The sequence below is a fragment of the Lutra lutra genome, chromosome 12, assembly GCF_902655055.1.
Source record: "Lutra lutra chromosome 12, mLutLut1.2, whole genome shotgun sequence".
Classification (NCBI taxonomy): Eukaryota; Metazoa; Chordata; class Mammalia; order Carnivora; family Mustelidae; genus Lutra; species Lutra lutra.
The window spans coordinates 67,259,498-67,280,883 of record NC_062289.1 but is presented as its reverse complement, the minus strand read 5'-3'; the positions used below and the strand labels follow the sequence as shown (position 1 = coordinate 67,280,883).

At 44.3% G+C, this 21,386-nt stretch overlaps 1 protein-coding gene and 1 gene segment (V, D, J or C); both read left to right on the top strand.

Annotated features, from left to right (window-relative positions):
* Positions 1-373: 373 nt before the first annotated feature.
* Positions 374-21,386, top strand: part of LOC125082613 (immunoglobulin lambda-1 light chain-like) — a 301,131-nt gene continuing 280,118 nt past the window's right edge. The window contains 1 exon segment of the V gene segment in view: positions 374-434. Within this exon segment, the coding sequence occupies positions 389-434 (46 nt within the window).
* The window catches only part of LOC125082616 (immunoglobulin lambda-1 light chain-like), a 306,686-nt gene continuing 293,378 nt past the window's right edge, over positions 8,079-21,386 (top strand). Inside the window, exons 1-2 of the mRNA XM_047698426.1 lie at positions 8,079-8,172; positions 8,556-8,853. Coding sequence (XP_047554382.1) covers positions 8,091-8,172; positions 8,556-8,853 — 380 coding nt within the window. The 5' untranslated portion in view covers positions 8,079-8,090. The remainder of the gene's footprint in view (positions 8,173-8,555; positions 8,854-21,386) is intronic.

The following is a 21,386-nucleotide window of genomic DNA, read 5'->3' as shown; positions in this document are numbered from 1 at the left end:
GAATCTAGTGTTCGCTGTATTTCTCAGAGGGACCAGGCCAGCCCCATGGCAAGGATTCTGGAAGGCCCTGGGCCACCCCCGGACATCCCTCAGGCAGAATGGGTAGGGACACTGGTGGTGTTCAAACCACGGGAATACGACTATGATACCAGATTTGGAGACCAATGTTCATTTTCTGACCTGAGAGCTGTTGGAGGAAGCCATGGGATCTTTTCTTCTTCCTCAGTGACCTGGTCTGAGCTCACAAGTTGTTTGAGTCCCAGAGAGGAGGAAATTTGCATAATTACTAACAACCACAGAATAAAAGGCCTGGAAAGAAAGAAGAGAGGACAGGGTGAGCCTGGCCCAGCAGTGGTTTTCAGAAGACAGAGCTCTGGGCACATCCACCATGGCCTTGACTCCTCTTTCACTCCTTGTCCTCACTCTCTGCACAGGTACTCTCCCCAGTCCAACCCACCCTCTCAGCCCCACAGGACCTGAGCTGAGCCTGCCCCAAATCCTGAGCTCAGGCACAGCACAGCCTCAGTATTGGGATGATGGGATGAGCCCCTGGACCTCATTGCAACATCTCCTCTTCTGTCTTTTCAGGCTCTGTGGTCTCCAGTGAGCTGACTCAGCCGCCCTTTGTGTCAGTGGCCCTGGGACAGACGGCTACAATCACCTGCACTGGAGAGGAACTGGACTACGTTTATGTACACTGGTATCAACAGAAGCCAGGGCAAGCCCCTCTGGCGGTAATTATTAAATTAATACCGATAGTGAGAGGCCCTCTGGGATCCCAGAGCGATTCTCTGGCTCCAGGTCAGGGAACACGGCCACCCTTACCATCAGCAGTGCACAGGCCAAGGACGAGGCTGACTATTACTGTCAGTCCTCGACAGCAGTGGTATTGCTCACAGTGACACAAGCACATGGGGAAGTGAGACACAAACCCCTTCCCCGACTGCATCACCTTCTCCTCCAGCCCCAGGAGGCCTACGCACAGAGCAGTGAACAGGTCTGTTCGAGGTCCCCAAGTCTGTGTTCACCAGTCTGTCTCCTTCCTCCCAGTCCTGCACAAACTCTACAGCAAGGAGCCCAGGATCTGAATCCAGCACACCTGGGCTCCAATCTGTACTCAGCCCCACTTTCCTCCGATCTCCTGGGAACCTAGTCTCCTTGGACCTCAACTTTACGTGATATGAAATACAGAAAATTATACTGATGTTAGAAACACTTGGTTTCCAAATTCACTGATGTATAAATATTGACAGAGTCTTATGAATGAAACAAAGATTGTGGGGTCTCAGTGAGTGGGCGCTGGGCTGGGAGTCTCTTGTTCATCTTCTGCAGAAATATGAGGAAAGGGGCTTAGCAAAAGGGTGATGTGTATGACATGAAATTGCACATCCTGGTCAGATTCCCAACTCCCCTATTTCATCCAAATCACCTAAGAGGCTTATTTACAAAACATCCTCCCCCAGACTGCTAGTGTTATGGGTTGTAATAGAAACAGCAGTGGCAGAGATGACAGAAATAGGCCAGTAAAGACAGGTGCACATGTAAAGGTTAGTGCTAGAAGGATCACCTGCTGCACTGTGACCCAGCGACACTCACTGGGATGCAGGCAGCATTAGACTTGATTCCTAAATGGAGAGAAAGGGATGCCAATGGGATCTCACAAAGGTTTCCTGGACTGTGACCCTTTCAAAATACACTACACGTGGGGCACCTGGGTGGCTCAGTGGGTTAAGTCTCTGCCTTCGGCTCAGGTCATGATCCCAGGGTCCTAGGATTGAGCCCCATATTGGGTTCTCCGCTCCGCGGGGAGCCTGCTTCCTCCACTCTCTCTCTGCCTGCCTCTATACTTGTGACCTCTGTCTGTCAAATAAATAAATAAAATCTTTAAAAAAAAAAAAAAAAAAAAAACCTCACTACACTTCACCCTGCACCCAACATGTTGCAATGGCCAGTGAGACAGGTTAGGCCATATCAACCCATGTACAAGGGGAAGGAATCCCACCTGTGCTGTCTCCTGCACAGTGTATGTGACCTTCTGTGCTGGTCTGGGCAGGGCAGTAGGGGCAGCTGCCTGTGGGACCTGGATAACCTTGTCCACACCCCTATTCAGGTGACAGGTGCTCTGGGGAGACCTGCAGGAGGGAAGCTGCTGGTCTGAATCCTTCTCCAAGAGCAGGGGCAGCAGAGCTACATCAGGAGGAGCAGGACAGAGGCTGAGGCTGCCAAGGGGGAGTCTTAGAGGCACACCAGTCTGGGGATCAGCAGGGGTCCAGGATTCAGTCCTCAGAGGCTGCCAGGATGAACCATCCTTATCTCTTCAGGCTGCAGAGACCTTATTCTGAGGGTCAGATACACATTGTTACCCAGGACACCGACAGGAGTCCTGGCACGGGCAGTATCTCACCTGGAAATTACACTCCCCTCATTCTCCACCTAAGTTCCCAGGGAACTGACCCTTCTGTGCTGGGCACATCCAGACGTCCTGACTCCTCACCTTCTCCCTCTTCTGCGCCACCTCCAGGTGGACTCAGGCCCAGGGCTGCATCTGCCTTGAGCGTCTCATGAACAGGAGGTGGGGCACTCAGAGCTAGTGGTCCCTGGAAGGAGAGTCTGTAGTCTCCTTGTGAGACTGTTTCCAGAGTGCAGTGACTCCCACGGTCTCAGGCCACATCTCTGGCCCCTGTGCTGTCCTTGATTCAGTGACAGAATCCAGTTCCCAGGAGGAACCACTGACTATCCAGTCCCCAGAGATCACACTGTGTGCAGTCATGACCCCGGGGACCCTCACAGACACACAGAGCTTAAAGTGAGTTCTTGAGTCAGGGATGGTTTCTGGCACTTCACACAAATTTATGTGAGACGTGAAAAAAAAAAATGAAAGGAATCCACGTGTTGAGATGTAAGTTGATGAACTGCTGTGGGATGAGGGGAGTCATACAGATACCTAGCGCATGTGGAAACAAACTAGAAGTCATGATGAATCTCCAATGGCAGGTGACTGTGTGACAGTAAATTCCCACATGCACCATGATGAACAAGTGACGGAATGAAAGAGTTTTCCATTCTAATGACATGCATAGAATGGGACCAGAGTTCAGTTAGGGGATACAGAGGGGACATGAAGCAGGAAGGGTAGATGGTGAGGCCACAGGACCACCTTTCCCTGAATCAGGTGTTGTCTGTAGCTCCACAGGAGCCCCCACCTAGCTCAGCCCCATGGACAGGCTCCTGAACGGCCTCCCTGGTGCTGACCCAGCTGCCCTGTGCTCACTGACCCTGGTCCAGATAGCCATGATCACCTATGAGAGAGACAGTATAGAAATCTTCTGTGTGCAGTGGTATCAGCAGAAGCCAGGACAGGAACCTGGCCAGTCATATATGACAATAACAAGCTTCCCTCAGGGATTTCTGATGCTAAGACTCCAACTTGGAAGACACAGCCACCCTTAACCCCACCAGGACCAGGGCCCAAGGACAAGGCTGATTATTACTGTCAGGTGTGGGACAACAGTAATGCTCACAGTGACAGGGGCAGACAGGGTTGTGAGACACAAACCACTTTCCTATCTGTGTCATACTCTCCTTCAGGACCTGGAGGACTGAGGACAAAGCACAGAGGTCTGGTGGAGGGCTCCAGGTCTGAGATTCCCAGACCTCTCTCCCAACACAGTCCTCCAGGCAGCCTCTGCACCGTGTGGATCAGCGGTGCCTATGCAGAAGGCGAGATGAGGCTGTCATGTTTTCTTGCCTAGGGTACTTGTTGGGGATGAAAGATCAGGCTGGAAGGACAGAGAGATGTCCATGGAGACAAGACAAGCTCAAAGTGACAACAGGAAGTCTCACCTTTCCTTTGAATAGAAGCATTGTGGTGTTTCTGGATGGAAACAATTCTCATTGGGAACTAAGACCTTAAGGGCAGCAGAGTATACAGTCATGGTACAAGGAGTGAAAATTTTACAGTGGGTCACCCGAATGTCAGTGAGTATGGACATTCCCAATTCCACCTCTTCATTCCGAGACCATCAATGCTGGCTATGGGAGAAATGCCATCAAATATAGGGCACATATTTAGTGCAAATGTCATCTCCTGACATATCTTGCCACAGTCCCATAAGGTGCTGCATGTGACTGGACAGTAAACAAATCTACTAGAAGTCATAAATCCATCATTCAAGCCAGTTGATTCGAACGGTGGGGAACATGGTAGAACGAGAAAATTCCATGGGCATCAGCACACTGCAGCCCTTTTCTGATATGAAATGTGAGCCTTGGACAAAAGCCACACTGGATGAGGCATTCAGTAAGTCCAAGGGTTACAGTTTGGGAAGAAGCACTTCAGGAAAAGAAAGCAAGTTCCTATCCAGAGTAAAGGTCTATTCCACTAAGGACAGAGCAATCCCTTCCATGATGGAAGAGGTCTAATGTCATTCATCTGCCACGAGGCCCCTGGCTGATTCCCCAGGGAATGGTCTCATTCTGGGAATTCTAGGTTGGTCCCGATCTTGGCAGATAGGTCCCACTGAAGTGGCCATATCTATATCAGCCTTATGAGTGAACAAACCTAAGGATTATCCTATTAGTAACCTACCAAGGTGCGGCATAGCCACTTTAATATAGGGCCCCTGGACAAGTTCAAGGGAGGATGGACAAGAAGGCTCACCACTGTCTGCTGAATGTCACATTATCCACCTGATGATGAACACCATTTCCCTCTGAGGACACACTCTTGTGGGCATTTTCATGGAACGCAAATAGCTCTATGTTCATTTGGGGGTGGGGTCTACTCACATGTCTCTTCCTCAAACATCTTTCACCACTTTCCTTTTTGGGTTTCTTCCAACTCTCTAACCATCCACCCAAACTGAGTCAGAGAACATAGGTTAGAAATAAGCCATTCTGTCCTTCTCTCTGTCCAGGTGAATTAAAAAAGGACTCTGCTCAGATGTAGCCTTATTGAAAAAATTTCCATATTCTGCAGGGGTGTCCCAGATGAGGGCTGCAGGACTACTATTGTTAACGAGCAAAGTTGGGTGCACATCACACAGGAACCTCTTAAACCAACCATGGTTTTTCCTCTGGATCAGTTGTTCATAGGATTGTCCCCACTGGGTCATAATTGTGCCAGACAGAGCAGAGACAATGCAGTATAGGTTGGGGTCCTGGCCATCAGACCTTTTCCTCATGCAACTGGCCTGTGCCTTCAGGACATGGGGAAGCCTGATCTCAAATTCACCTCCTCTGCTGGATGATGGAGAGCTGCTGTGACTGTCCAATTCCCTGGCATGGTTGATCTGAAAACACTCATTTCATGCAGGCAGCTTAATCACATAGTAACTTAGTGGCCAATAAGGAGCATACAGTTTCTGTTAAGATTCGGTAACAAGCCAAAGCATGTGTCAGTTGGAACTTTCTAATAAAAGAGATGCACAAAAAATTGGTAAGCTGCCCATCTATTTCACTTCTATGAACACTGCCATTCACTGATATCAGTGTGTTCTGTCAGATAATCTGATTGCTATCTTGGTCCTGTCATTCAATATGGTAACAACACACACCTTATCATTGGTGGTAATATGGAACTGCATGTCTCCTAAAAATGCAAAGACCCCCAAAACTACAACTTTGGCACCCAATCCAGAGTTCAGAATCACTAAAAAACGTATGTGTTTATACCATACGTAAGGGTATATATGTACTCAAATACATCTCCAACATATACATAGCAGACACAATTTGTATATATATGCACAAGCACTCACAAGTATATTCATACATATGTATGTGTATCAGTATATGATAGAAAGGAGTGTGTGACAGGAATTGGATGTCATGTGGAAACACACACACACAGGTGCGCCACACAGAAGCCACAGTGACTGTCAGCTACAAACAGGCTCCAGCGTCCCACTCAGTTTTCAGGGAGGTTCACATGGGGCTTCTCTTGTGACTCACCTTCCTGGAAACATACAACAAGGAATTCTAACACATCACACCTGTCACTCAGTTTTGAACTTATGGAACTCAACTAGCTTTGAATCACAGACACCTAAGTTCCTCACTGTCCCTGCATTCTCAGACAAAGCAGACTCTTTCTGTAGGACTGACTCCGAACACACTTCAGTTCTTGTCCCTTCTCTCCATTCTGGCATCAGCCCCACAGTCCCTCTGCAGAGAAACCTCCTCCAGCCTCTCCGCACACATGACCAGCCTGTCATTTTTTCTGATATCACTTCATCTCTGCACATCAAACAACACTGTCCAGGTTCTCATATCATTTAATTAATTGATTGTTTTGTGTGCATTTTTATCCCAACTGGTCAGGAAGTTTTAATAAAATACATGCCCATCTCAATCAGGGGCATGAACATTCAAGCATCTATTTTCCTGCAGACAGAAGTAAATCTGAAGACAGATGGTGGTTCTCCAGGTACTACCAGTTCTGTGAGGTACCAAATCCTCTCACTGTCTCTCCCACCATCACTACTATGGAGGGTTTACTTTACCTTGTTGTTGACAACAGACCTCGGGATGGCTGCTGCAGCTCTAGCTATGACTCATGAGTACAAGAGAAAGAGCCCTGCATAAATCTAGTCTCTTTAGTTCACAGACAAAAGTCCCCATAAAGATTCCCAGCATAATGACACATTGATGAGATAGCTCTGGGACACAGGGTCACTGCTGACCTAGACATACCTAAGAATAGCAATAGTGGGGCTTCTCAATGATTATAGAAGACAAGATGAAGGTAGATGGGGTTGGTGATGGTGTGCTGTCTCACCAAAGCAATTGTGTCCCCAGTGCTGTGCTGCCCAAGGCAGGAACCCAAGAAACCCTTATGTCTTATTTACACTGATTTCTAGGGTGGAACCTATGGAAGACCAAGCTAGATCTGAATAAATGTTTGTTGGGTGACTGTCCTCTTGTTTCTCCCTTCAAGGTTGGAGCCATCATCACACTACTTGATGCTCCAGTAGCCAGATCAAGTGAGACAATCCCTTATTCCTGTTCAGCCCCCAAACCACACCCATGACCCACCACCAACCCGGAAAGATGAGCCCTGAGGCCTCAAATGGGTCCTACCTTCTCTTCACATGAACCTCTTCCAATTTTCATGGGAAATCTGACACCTCCTGCCTGCTCTCGAGGTTTTCAGGGGTCCCAAAGAGAAGAACAAATCCTCTCCTGGGGCCAGCTGTGCATGGTTCAGGGGAATCAGGATGTGAACACTGGGTCATGAATCTCCACCTGGACAAAGGAGTTCCCTGCACTTCCAGCTGCCAGTGTGGACTCGCCACTAGGGGGCAGAAGAGATCACCTGACAAACTCTCAGGGATTCCAACTGGGAGGATTGGTTACCAGGACCCAAGACCAGAAGCTAAAGGTATAGGCTTACTACACTATCACCTTTGCTCTGATGTAAAATTCTGACTCGGAGTCTCTCATCACTATCCTGTGGAATTTGTCTTGGGCTCTAGCACACGACCAGGACTTCATGACACTCCACTCCACCCCATTCGTGCTACACTCAGTCACTGTCAATCCTTGCTCAAACACTGGGTCTGTCCCTGGCAGGGAGGGCACCCTGAGGATACTGAGGCACAGCATCTATGACCTGCCCCAGGAGCTCAACCTTGGCACAGACTCCTACAGCAACATCAATGGCTCCCTAAAATTCCATGTGCACCTGGCAAAGGAGGGATTTTGTTCCTGTTTTGATGTTCACAATAAAACCAGGAGTAGGACACACACTGACCTATGATCCTCTAGTACCTACAGAGGAAACATTCAATGATGAGTTCAGAAAATGCAGACAGACTCCACCTCACAGCTCTGCTGTGAAGATGCCTGCCCAGAAGACAGGTCAGGACATGAGGAGGCATAGATTTTGGACCCCAGACTATAGGGACACAGGATGAAGGAAAATCCCCTGGGTTCAAGTTGGATCCTCAGGGGCTGCCCCTCCCATCTCTGTGTCTCTTGGAGCTGAACCCATTTCTAAAACCACAAACCCAGAGCTCTGGCTCATTTGCATAACCAGCAGCCTTCTCTAGCAAGGGGATAAGAGAGGGCTGGGAGGAACCCTGCCTAGCATGAGCCTTAGGGAGAAAAATCGAGGGACCTGCACCATGGCCTGGACCCTTCTCCTCCTCGGATTCCTGGCTCACTGGGCAGGTGCTAAGGCCAGGGTCACGCCCATCCCCGCCCCGGGTTCTGGGACACTCCTGGCCCGCATTCTGAGCACAGAAGTGGACTGTCAGTTGGGGCAGGGGGAGCAGGATGATCAAACCCTGCTGTGGGATGAGAGGCTGGTGATAAACCCCCACTGTGCTCCCTGGCTCCTTGTTAGTCCCAAGGGGCTGCGCCTGTCCAAAGAAATGGGGTGGGTGCTTTTCATTTGTTCAAAGGCTCAATCTACAAGGCAGGTAGGCCCAGGACCTAAGATGACAGCAGGGTGGAAATGGCCTAAGGAATTCAGAGAACTCAAACCAGGCCAGTGACATATATAGTGGATGATACCCTGGCTGGAACCCCAACTCTCATCTTCTCTCTTGCAGGATCCATGGCCTCCTATGTGCTGACTCAGCCTCCCTTGATGTCAGTGAACCTGGGACAGACGGTCAGGATGACCTGTGGGGGAAACAACATTGGAAGTGAAAGTGTCCACTGGTACCAGCAGAAGCCGGGCCAGGCCCCTGTGCTGATAATCTATGATGATAGTGATCGGCCCTCAGGGATCCCTGACCGGTTCTCAGGCACCAACTCGGGGAACATGGCCACCCTGACCATTAGCGGGGTCCGGGCCGAGGATGAGGCTGACTATTACTGTCACGTATGGGACATCAGTGCTGATGCTCCTCACAGTGACACACACAGATGGGGAAGTGAGACACAAACCCCTTCCCATCTGTGTCACACTTTCCTCCAGCCTCAGGAGACCTGCACACAGAGCAGGGAGCACTTCTGGCCCAGGTTTCCTCATCTGAGATCCCCACACCTCCCTCCCCATCCAGCTCTCCAGGCAGCTCTGCACAGGGGGGTCAGGAAAGCATTTACAGCTGAGAGCACTAGGTTGCCTGCTTCTCTGGGCCTGGGTGTCATCTACAGACAGAGGGACTGGGTAGAAAAAAGACACAGGGAGACTTTCATCCAGTGGGCATGATCTCATCATTTCCATGTGTGTTTGTGTGCTAGTGCTCTCCCAATTGAACAGTATTAGAGCCCATCATGTCCCGGCTCAGCTGAGCTCCTGAAGCCCTGGGGACATGGGTGGAGACGCTTCTACCACAGTGGGACAGGCAGGTACAGGAGACACTAAGGTGTCACCCACATCTCCGGGGCTCTCTATTCTATTTCACTGATCGTGTCTGTTTTTGTGCCAGTACAAACTGCCTGGTTGATTACATCTTTGTAATAGAGCTTGAAGTCCAGAATTGTGATGTTACAAGCTTTGGTTTTCATTTTCAACATTCCCCTGGTTATTCTGGATCTTTCTAGTTCTATACAAATGTTAGGATTATTTGTTCCAGCTCTGTGAAAAATGTCAATGGCATTTGGTCAGGGGCTTCAATGAATGTTTAGATTCCTCTTGGAAGCATAGACCAAGAATATGTATTCTTTCCACTCATTAACATGGAATGTTTTTGCATTTCTTGTGTTTTTTCCCAATTTCTTTCACAAGTGTCCTGTAGATTTTAGAGTATGGATGCCCTACCTTTTTGGTTGGGTTTATTCCTATGTATCTTATGGTTTTCAGTACTACTGTGAATAGGACTGATTCCTTAATTTCCCTTTCTTCTGTCTCATTGTTCCTGTATAAATATGCAACTAATTTCCATGCATTGGTGGTATATCCTGGCACATTATTGAATTGCTGTATGAGTTCTAGCAATTTTGGAGTGGAGCCTTTGGGTTCTGCACATAAAGTATCATGTCATCTGCAAAGAGTGAGAATTTAACCTCTTCTTTGCCACTTTGAATGCTTTTGTTTCTTTTTGTTGTCTGATTGATGAAGCTAGGACATCTATCACTATTTTGAACAAATAGTTCTAAGAATTGACATCCCTGTCACCTTCCTGAACTTAGGGAGAAAGCAGTGGTTTTCCCCATTGAGAACGATATTCATGGTGGGTTTTTTCTATATTACCTTGATGATATTGAGGTAGGTTCTCTCTATCCCTACACTGTAGAGAGTTTTAACCAAAAGGATGCTATACTTTGTCAAATGCTTTTTCTGCATCAATTGAGAGGATCATACAGTTCTTGTCCTTTCTCTTTTTGATATAGTGTATCACGTTTATTGATTTGGAAATGTAGAACCACCCTTGTATACCTGGAATAAATCCTACCTGGTCATGGTGAAGAATCCTATTAATGCAAAGTTCCATCCTGTTGCCTAGTATATTGGTGAAAAATTGGCATCCAGATTCAACAGGGATATTGGTCTGTAGTTCTTCTTCGTGGGTAATTCTCCTTGTATTATTTTGGGATCAAGGCAATGCAGGCCTCATAGAATGAGTTTGGAAGTCTACCTTCTGTTTCTATTTTTTGAAACAGTTTCAGAAGAATAGGTAGTGATTCTTCCTTAAATGTTTGGTAGAATTCCCTTAGGAAGCCATCTGGTCCTGGAATCTTGTGTGTTGGGAGATTATTCGTTACTGCTTCAATTTCCTGGTTGGTTATGGGTATAGTCAACTTTTCTATTCTTCCTCTTTCCGGTTCAGTTGTTTATGTTTTTAGGAAATTATCCATTTCTTCCAGATTGCTTAATTTGTGGCATATATGTGCTCATAATATGTTCTTAAAACTGTATTTCCTGAAGGAGTCAAGATGGCGGAGAAGTAGCAGGCTGAGACTACTTCGGGTAGCGGGAGATCAGCTAAATAGCTTATCTAAAGATTGCAAACACCTACAAATCCAACGGGAGATTGAAGAGAAGAAGAACAGCAATTCCAGAAACAGAAAATCAACCACTTTCTGCAAGGTAGGACTGGCGGAGAAGTGAATCCAAAGCGACGGGAAGATAGACCGCGGGGGGAGGGGCCGGCTCCCGGCGAGCGGCAGAACAACGGAGCAAAATCAGGACTTTTAAAAGTCTGTTCCGCTGAGGGACATCGCTCCAGAGGCTTAACTGGAAGCCCAGGCGGGGTCAGCGTGGCCTCAGGTCCCGCAGGGTCGCAGAAGGATCGGGGGTGTCTGAGTGTCGCAGAGCTTACCGGTATTAGAACGGGGAAGCCAGCTGCAGAGACAGAGCCGAGGAGTGACTCTCAGCTCGGGGTTGCCTTGTACCAGTCGCAGGCTCGGTCAGCTCGGAGCGTGGCCGGAGGCCAGGGTGGCGGGAGTCATTGGGCGCAGTTCTCTGAGGGCGCACTGAGGAGTGGGGCCCCGGGCTATCAGCTCCTCCGGGCCGGAGACCGGGAGGCCGCCATCTTCATTCCCGTCCTCTGGAACTCTACGGAAAGCGCTCAGGGAACAAAAGCTCCCGAAAGCGAACCCGAGCGGATGACTCAGCGCAGCCCCGGGTAAGGGCGGTACAACTCCGCCTGGGGCAAAGACGCTTGAGAATCACTACAACAGGCCCCTCCCCCAGAAGATCAACGGGAAACCCAGCCAGGACCATGTTCACCTACCAAGGAGAGCGGCAGAATTCCAGAGGAGAAGAAAGCAAAGCACGGAACTCATGGCTTTCTCCCCATGATTTTTTAGCCTTGCAGTTAATTTAATTTTTTTTTGGTTTTCAATTTTTTTTTCTTTTTCTCTTCTTCTGCTGAATTTTTTTTAACTTTTACCGTTTTCTTTTTTTAACGTTTTTTAAATAGTTTATCTAATATATATATATTTTTTCCTCTTTTTATATTTTTTCTTTATCGGCTTCCTTTTTTTTAATAGTTTCTTTTTTTTTCTTTCTTTCTGAACCCCTTTTTATCCCCTTTCTCCCCCCTCACAATTCGGGATCTCTTCTGATTTGGCTAAAGCATATTTTCCTGGGGTTGTTGCCACCCTTTTAGTATTTTACTTGCTCCTTCATAAACTCTTATCTGGACAAAATGACAAGGCGGAAAAATTCACAAAAAAAAAAGAACAAGAGGCAGTACCAAAGGCTAGGGACCTAATCAATAAAGACATTGGTAATATGTCAGATATAGAGTTCAGAATGACGATTCTCAAGGTTATAGCCAGGCTTGAAAAAGGCATGGAAGATATTAAAGCAACCCTCTCGGGAGATATAAAAGCCCTTTCTGGAGAAATAAAAGAACTAAAATCTAACCAAGTTGAAATCAAAAAAGCTATTAATGAGGTGCAATAAAAAATGGAGGCTCTCACTGCTAGGATAAATGAGGCAAAAGAAAGAATTAGCAATATAGAAGACCAAATGACAGAGAATAAAGAAGCTGAGCAAAAGAGGGACAAACAGCTATTGGACCACGAAGGGAGAATTCGAGAGATAAGTGACACCATAAGACGAAACAACATTAGAATAATTGGGATTCCAGAAGAAGAGGAAACAGAGAGGGGAGCAGAAGGTATATTGGAGAGAATTATTGGAGAGAATTTCCCCAATATGGCAAAGGGAACAAGCACCAAAATTCAAGAGGTTCAGAGAACCCCCCTCAAAATCAATAAGAATAGGTCCACACACCGTCACCTAATAGTAAAATTGACAAGTCTTAGTGACAAAGAAAAGATCCTGAAAGCAGCCTGGGAAAAGAAGTCTGTAAGTTACAATGGTAAAAATATTAGATTGTCAGCAGACTTATCCACAGAGACCTGGCAGGCCAGAAAGAGCTGGCATGATATATTCAGAGTACTAAATGAGAAAAACATGCAGCCAAGAATACTATATCCAGCTAGGCTATCATTGAAAATAGAAGGAGAGATTAAAAACTTCCAGGACAAACAAAAACTGAAAGAATTTGCAAATACCAAACCAGCTCTAGAGGAAATATTGAAAGGGGTCCTCTAAGCAAAGAGAGACCCTCAAAGTAGTAGATCAGAAAGAAACAGAGACAATATACAATAACAGTCACCTTACAGGCAATACAATGGCACTAAATTCATATCTCTCAATACTTACCCTGAATGTTAATGGGCTAAATGCCCCAATCAAAAGACACAGGGTATCAGAATGGATAAAAAAACAAAAACCATCTATATGTTGCCTACAAGAAACTCATCTTACACCCGAAGACACCTCCAGGTTTAAAGTGAGGGGGTGGAAAAGAATTTACCATGCTAATGGACATCAGAAGAAAGCAGGAGTGGCAATCCTTATAGCAGATCAATTAGATTTTAAGCCAAAGACTATAATAAGAGATGAGGAAGGACACTATATCATACTCAAAGGAACTGTCCAACAAGAAGATCTAACAATTTTAAATATCTATGCCCCTAACGTGGGAGCAGCCAACTATATGAACCAATTAATAACACAATCAAAGAAACACATCGACAAGAATACAATAATAGTAGGGGATTTTAACACTCCCCTCACTGAAATGGACAGATCATCCAAGCAAAAGATCAACAAGGAAATCAAGGCCTTAAATGACATACTGGACCAGATGGACATCACAGATATATTCAGAACATTTCACCCCAAAGCAACAGAATACACATTCTTCTCTAGTGCACATGGAACATTCTCCAGAATAGATCACATTCTTGGTCCGAAATCAAGTCTCAACCGGTATCAAAAGTTTGGGATTATTCCCTGCATATTTTCAGACCACAATGCTCTAAAGCTAGAACTCAATCACAAGAGGAAATTTGGAAAGAACACAAATACATGGAGACTAAACAGCATCGTTCTAAAGAATGAATGGGTCAACCAGGAAATTAAAGAAGAATTGAAAAAATTTATGGAAACAAATGATAATGAAAACACAACGGTTCAGAATCCGTGGGACACAACAAAGGCAGTCCTGAGAGGAAAATATATAGCGGTACAAGCCTTTCTCAAGAAACAAGAAAGATCTCAGGTACACAACCTAACCCTACACCTAAAGGAGCTGGAGAAAGAACAAGAAAGAAACCCTAAACCCAGCAGGAGAAGAGAAATCATAAAGATCAGAGCAGAAATCAATGAAATAGAAACCAAAAAAACAATAGAACAAATCAACGAAACTAGGAGCTGGTTCTTTGAAAGAATTAATAAGATTGATAAACCCCTGGCCAGACTTATCAAAAAGAAAAGAGAGAGGACCCAAATAAATAAAATCATGAATGAAAGAGGAGAGATCACAACGAACACCAAAGAAATACAGACAATTATAAGAACATACTATGAGCAACTCTACGCCAACAAATTGGACAATCTGGAAGAAATGGATGCATTCCTAGAGACATATAAAGTACCACAACTGAACCAGGAAGAAATAGAGCGCCTGAACAGACCCATAACCAGTAAGGAGATTGAAACAGTCATCAAAAATCTCCAAACAAACAAAAGCCCAGGGCCAGACGGCTTCCCGGGGGAATTCTACCAAACATTTAAAGAAGAACTAATTCCTATTCTCCTGAAACTGTTCCAAAAAATAGCAATAGAAGGAAAACTTCCAAACTCATTTTATGAGGCCAACATCACCTTGATCCCAAAACCAGACAAGGATCCCAACAAAAAAGAGAACTACAGACCAATATCCTTGATGAACACAGATGCAAAAATTCTCGCCAAAATACTAGCCAATAGGATTCAACAGTACATTAAAAGGATTATTCACCACGACCAAGTGGGATTTATTCCAGGGCTGCAAGGCTGGTTCAACATCCGCAAATCAATCAATGTGATACAAAACATTAATAAAAGAAAGAACAAGAACCATATGATACTCTCCATAGATGCTGAAAAAGCATTTGACAAAGTACAGCATCCCTTCCTGATCAAAACTCTTCAAAGTGTAGGGATAGACGGCACATACCTCAATATTATCAAAGCCATCTATGAAAAACCCACCGCAAATATCATTCTCAATGGAGAAAAACTGAAAGCTTTTCCGCTAAGGTCACGAACACGACAGGGATGTCCGTTATCACCACTGCTAGTCAACATAGTACTAGAAGTCCTAGCCTCAGCAATCAGACAACAAAAGGAAATTAAAGGCATCCAAATCGGCAAAGAAGAAGTCAAACTATCACTCTTCGCAGATGATATGATACTCTATGTGGAAAACCCAAAAGACTCCACTCCAAAACTGCTAGAACTTGTACAGGAATTCAGTCAAGTGTCAGGATATAAAATCAATGCACAGAAAACAGTTGCATTTCTCTACACCAACAACAAGACAGAAGAAAGAGAAATTAAGGAGTCCATCCCATTTACAACTGCACCCAAAACTTTAAGATACCTAGGAATAAACCTAACCAAAGAGACTAAGAATCTATACTCAGAAAACTATAAAGTACTCATGAAAGAAATTGAGGAAGACACAAAGAAATGGAAAAATGTTCCATGCTGCTGGATTGGAAGAATAAATATTGTGAAAATGTCTATGCTACCTGAAGCAATCTACACATTTAATGCAATTCCTATCAAAGTAACATCCATTTTTTTTCAAAGAAATGGAACAAATAATCCTAAAATTTATATGGAACCAGAAAAGACCTCGAATAGCCAAAGGAATATTGAAAAAGAAAGCCAAAGTTGGTGGCATCACAATTCCGGACTTCAAGCTCTATTACAAAGCTGTCATCATCAAGACAGTATGTTAATGGCACAAAAACAGACACATAGATCAATGGAACAGAATAGAGAGCCCAGAAATGGACCCTCAACTCTATGGCCAACTCATCTTCGACAAAGCAGGAAAGAATGTCCAATGGAACAAAGACAGCCTCTTCTTAAATGGTGTTGGGAAAATTGGACAGCCACATGCAGAAAAATGAAATTGGATCATATCCTTACACCACACACGAAAATAGACTCAAAATGGATGAAGGATCTCAATGTGAGAAAGGAATCCATCAAAATCCTCGAGGAGAACACAGGCAGCAACCTCTTCAACCTCAGCCGCAGCAACATCTTCCTTGAACATCACCAAAGGCAAGGGAAGCAAGGGCAAAAATGAACTATTGGGATTTTATCAAGATCAAAAGCTTTTGCACAGCAAAGGAAACAGTGAACAAAACCAAAAGACAACTGACAGAATGGGAGAAGATATTTGCAAATGACATATCAGATAAAGGGCTAGTGTCCAAAATCTATAAAGAACTTAGCAAACTCAACACCCAAAGAACAAATAATCCAATCAAGAAATGGGCAGAGGACATGAACAGACATTTCTGCAAAGAAGACATCCAGATGGCCAACAGACACATGAAAAAGTGCTCCATATCACTCGGCATCAGGGAAATACAAATCAAAACCACCATGAGATATCACCTCACACCAGTCAGAATGGCTAAAATGAACAAGTCAGGAAATGACAGATGCTGGCGAGGATGCGGAGAAAGGGGAACCCTCCTACACTGTTGGTGGGAATGCAAGCTGGTGCAACCACTCTGGAAAACAGCATGGAGGTTCCTCAAAATGTTGAAAATAGAACTACCCTATGACCCTGCAATTGCACTGCTGGGTATTTACCCTAAAGATACAAACGTAGTGATCCGAAGGGGCACGTGCACCCGAATGTTTATAGCAGCAATATCTACAATAGCCAAATTATGGAAAGAACCTAGATGTCCATCTACAGACGAATGGATAAAGAAGATGTGGTATATATACACAATGGAATACTATGCAGCCATCAAAAGAAATGAAATCTTGCCATTTGCGACGACGTGGATGGAACCAGAGGGTATCATGCTTAGCGAAATAAGTCAATCGGAGAAAGACAACTATCATATGATCTCCCTGATATGAGGGAGAGGAGATGCAACATGGGGGGTTGAGGGGGTAGGAGAAGAGTAAATGAAACAAGATGGGATTGGGAGGGAGAGAAACCATAAGTGACTCTTAATCTCACAAAACAAACTGAGGGTTGATGGGGGGAGGGGGTTGGGAGAGGGGGTGGGGTTATGGATATCGGGGAGGGTATGTGCTATGGTGAGTGTTGTGAAGTGTGTAAACCTGGCGAATCGCAGACCTGTACCCCTGGGGATAAAAATATATGTTTATAAAGCTGTAAAAAAAAAAAAAAAAAAAAAAGAAAGAAAGGATGAATCCCCAAGTTTTGTAGCAACATGGACGGGACTGGAAGAGATTATGCTGAGTGAAATAAGTCAAGCAGAGAAAGTCAATTATCATATGGTTTCACTTATTTGTGGAGCATAACAAATAGAATGGAGGACAAGGGGAGATGGAGAGGAGAAGGGAGTTGAGGGAAATTGGAAGGGGAGGTGAACCATGTGAGACTATGGACTCTGAAAAACGATCTGAGAATTTTAAATGGGTGGGGGGTGGGAGTTTGGGGGCACCAGGTGGTGGGTATTGTAGAGGGCACATATTGCATGGAGCACTGGGTGTGGTGCAAAAATAATGAATACTGTTATGCTGAAAAAATAAAAAAATTTAAAAAAAAACTGTATTTCCTTGGTGTTGTTCATGATCTCTCCTCTTCCATTCATGATTTTATTTATTTGGGTCCTTTCTCTTTCATTTTTGGTAAATCTGCCTAGGGGTATATTGATCTGCCCAATTCTTCAGAGAACCAGCTTCTAGTTTGCTTGATCTGTTCTACTGTTCTTTTTGTTTCTCTTTCACTGATTTCTAGTCTAATCTTTATTATTTCTCATCTGCTCCTTCCTTCAGGCTTTATTTGCTGTTCTTTCTCCAGATCCATTAGGTATAAATATAGCTTGTATATTTGTGAATTTTCTACTTTCTTGCAATTATCTTATATAACTCTGTACGTCCCTCATGGGACCACTTTTGCTGCAATTCAAAGGTTTTGAACTTTGCATCATTTGCTTCCATGAACTTTTTTAATAATTCTCTAATTTCCAGGTTGACCCATTCATTCTTTCATAGGCTGCTCTTTAACCTCCATGTATGTGAGTTCCTCCCAAATTTCCTCTAGAGACTGAGTTCAATGTTCAAAACACTGTGCTCTGACAAAATGCGGGGATAATTCCAATGCTTAGGTGCTGATTGGGGCCTGATTTGTGACCCAGAATGTGATCTTTTCTGGAGAAAGTTCCATATGCCCTTGAGAAGAATGTGTGTTATGTTGCTTTAGGATGGAATTCTCTGTATATATCTGTGAAGTACATCTGGTTCAGTATGTCATTGAAAGTCCTTGTTCCCTTGTTGATCTTCTGTTTAGATGATCTGCCCATTGCTGTGAGTGAGCAGTTAAAGTCCCCTACTATTGTTATATTATTATCAGTGTGTTTCTTTAAGTTGGTCATTAACTGGTTTATATAATAGACATTTCCCATATTAGGAGAAAAAATATTTATAATTGTTAGGTCTTCTTGTTAGATAGACACTTTAAGGATGATATAGTGTCCCTCTTCATCCCTTGCTATAGTCTCTGATTTGAAATCAAATTTGTGTGATAGGAGGATTGCTACTCCAGCTTTCTTTGATGTCCATTATAGTGATAAATGTTTCTCCACGCCTCACTTTCAATCTGGAATTATCTTTGGTTCTAAAATGAGTCTCATATACACAGCATATGGATCAGTCATTTTTTTTATCAAATCTGATATCTAATAACTTTTGATTGGAGCATTTACCCATTTACATTCAGGTTAAATATTGAAAGATATGAATTTAGTGCCATCGTATCACCTGTAAAGTCACTGTTCCTGTATATTGTCTCTGTTCCTTTCTGGTCCGTGTTACTTTGCGGCTCTCTCTTCACTTACAGGATCCCCTTTAGTACTTCCTTCAGGGCTGGTTTCATGATAACAAATTCTTTTAGTTTCTGTTTGTCCTGGAAACTCCTTATCTTTCCTTCCATTCTGAATGACAACCTTGCTGGATAGAGTATTCTTGGCTCCTTTTTTTCTCATTTAGTACCCTGAGTATATCCTGCCATTCATTTCTGGCTTGCCAGGTCTCTATGGATAGTTCTACTGCCAGTCTAATGTTTCTAGCCTCATAACTTATGGACCTCTCATTTCAAACTGCTGTCAGGATTTTTGCTTTATCTCTGAAATGTGCAAGCTTCACTCTTATAGGTTGGGGTGTTGATCTATTTTTCTTGATTTTGGGAGGTCCTCTGTGCCTCTGGACCTTGAATACCTGTTTTCTTCCCCAGATTTGGGTACTTCCCAGCTATGATTTTCTCAACTACACCTTCTGTCCCTCTCTCCCTCTTTCTTCTTCCTCTGGGACCCCAATTATTGTAATAGTCTTCCACATTATGGTATTGCTGATTCCTCAAGGCCTCTCCTCATGACTCGTTAGTTGTTCTTCGCTCTTTTCATCAGCCTCCTTATGTTCCATCATTTCATCTTCTATGTCACTGACTCTCTTCTGCCTCATTTACTCTAGTTGTTAAAGTACCCATTTTCGACTGCATATCAGTTAAAACATTTTTTTATTTCAGCCTGATTATTTTTTAGCTATTTTATTTCTGCACTAAGGGATTCTCTAGAGTCTTTTAACTTTTTTTTTTCAATTCCAGCTAGTATCCTTATAATCATTATTCTAAATACTACATCTGATGCTTGACTTATATCCATATTAATTAAATGTATGCCAGAGAGTACTACTTCTGATTCTTTCTTTTGTTGTGAAATTCTCCTTCTCGTCATTTTGCCCAGAGAGGAATACATGAACAAGAGAACAAAATCAAAAATATCAACTATGGGGGCACCTGGGTGGCTCAGTGGGTTAAAGCCTCTGCCTTTGGCTCAGGTCATGATCTCAGAGTCCTGGGATCAAGCCTCGCATGGGGCTCTCTGCTCGGTGGAGAGCCTGCTTCCTCCTCTCTCTCTCTGCTTGTTTGTGCTCTCTCTCTCTCAAATAAATGAATAAATAAAATCTTTAAAAAAAATATATCAACTATGACCCCAGCAGAATATATACTAAACAAACACAAAAAGATCAGTAACCAAGAAAATGAAGGGGGTGGGTAGGAAAAAAGAATATAATCTAAAAGACACTAGATCCCAAAATTAAAAGGGAAGAAAAACATATATATATACAAAAATAAACGTGAATACAGTGAGGGAAAGCCAAAAATGAAAAAAAAAATATCTATCAAATGTAAATGTAAAATGAAAATTTAAAAAAAGACTTAAAAACAATGAGTTGATAAAATAAGAATCTTCTTAAAGAGAATAGGAAAAAAGTAAGTAATTTAAATGAAAGACTCAAGAGTCATGAGGAAAAACCCCTCAATTTCTATATAATATTTTCCCCTACCACAAGCATTTTTCAGTTCTGTGTGATCCATAAGCTTCTTGTTAGCCTGATGTTCCTGCTGGTCTTCTGGGGGAGGGGTCCACTGGGCTGATTCTCAGGTGTCTTTGCCCTGTGGAGGGGCACTGCCCCTGGCCAGGGACAAGGCTCAGTGTAAGCTGCTTTGGCTGCTCTACATGCCTTTTGTTCCTGAAGCCTTTCTGCACCTCAGTAGAGAATGAGACTGAAAGTGACAATGGCCCAGTCTCCAGTCCTGGAGCTCAAAGATGGCAGTCCCCACTCTTCAGTTCACCCTCAGGGAAAAGGAGTCAGTCACTTTTGTGTGAACCAAACTCCACAGATTCCTTTAGTGTTCACCAGCCTGCTCCTCCAGGTGAAGGAGGAAGTGTTGTCACAGTTGTTATGGCTGCTTTTGGGGCCTCCAGTCAGAGAGTGGTTGCCTGACCATGCCACAGTTCATGGGTTATAATAACACCTAGCTGAAAGCCCACTCCTGGCTTGCTGATTGCCACTGATTTCCCCATTCCAATATGTGGGAACTCTACCACACTGATCTTCTCTTCTTTTCCTGTGACCCAGGTTTCCTGAAACCAAACTGTCCCACCTAGGATTCAGCCCTATCTTGCCACTGGAAGCCTTCTCAGGCAGGGACGTCCCTCACCAGAGCAGACTTCTAAAAGTTCCAATTATGCAGACTCTGCTCTATCTCCTTTTGGTAAGAGGCTTACAGAGGCTCCCTCTCCCCACGGCTTATCTTCCCATATATCCCCTCTGATTGACTTCTGCACAATTCCTACCTTGCATAAAAGTGGTCATACTTTGTAGAGTTGCAGCAGTTCCTTCGGTTGAGTCTGCAGATGTTCAGAATGATTTGATAACTGTCTAGCTGAACTCCAGGGACTAGATGAAACAAGGGTCCCCTACTCTTCCACCATCTTCTCTCCTCTCTGACAGACTCTATTCTTAGACCGTTTTTTCCACATTGCTACAGGAGCTAGGAACTGAACCAAGCTCCACTGACCAGAGGAAGATTGTTAAGCCCCATGCCCCAGGTAGCACAGTAGGATCTAGGGAGATA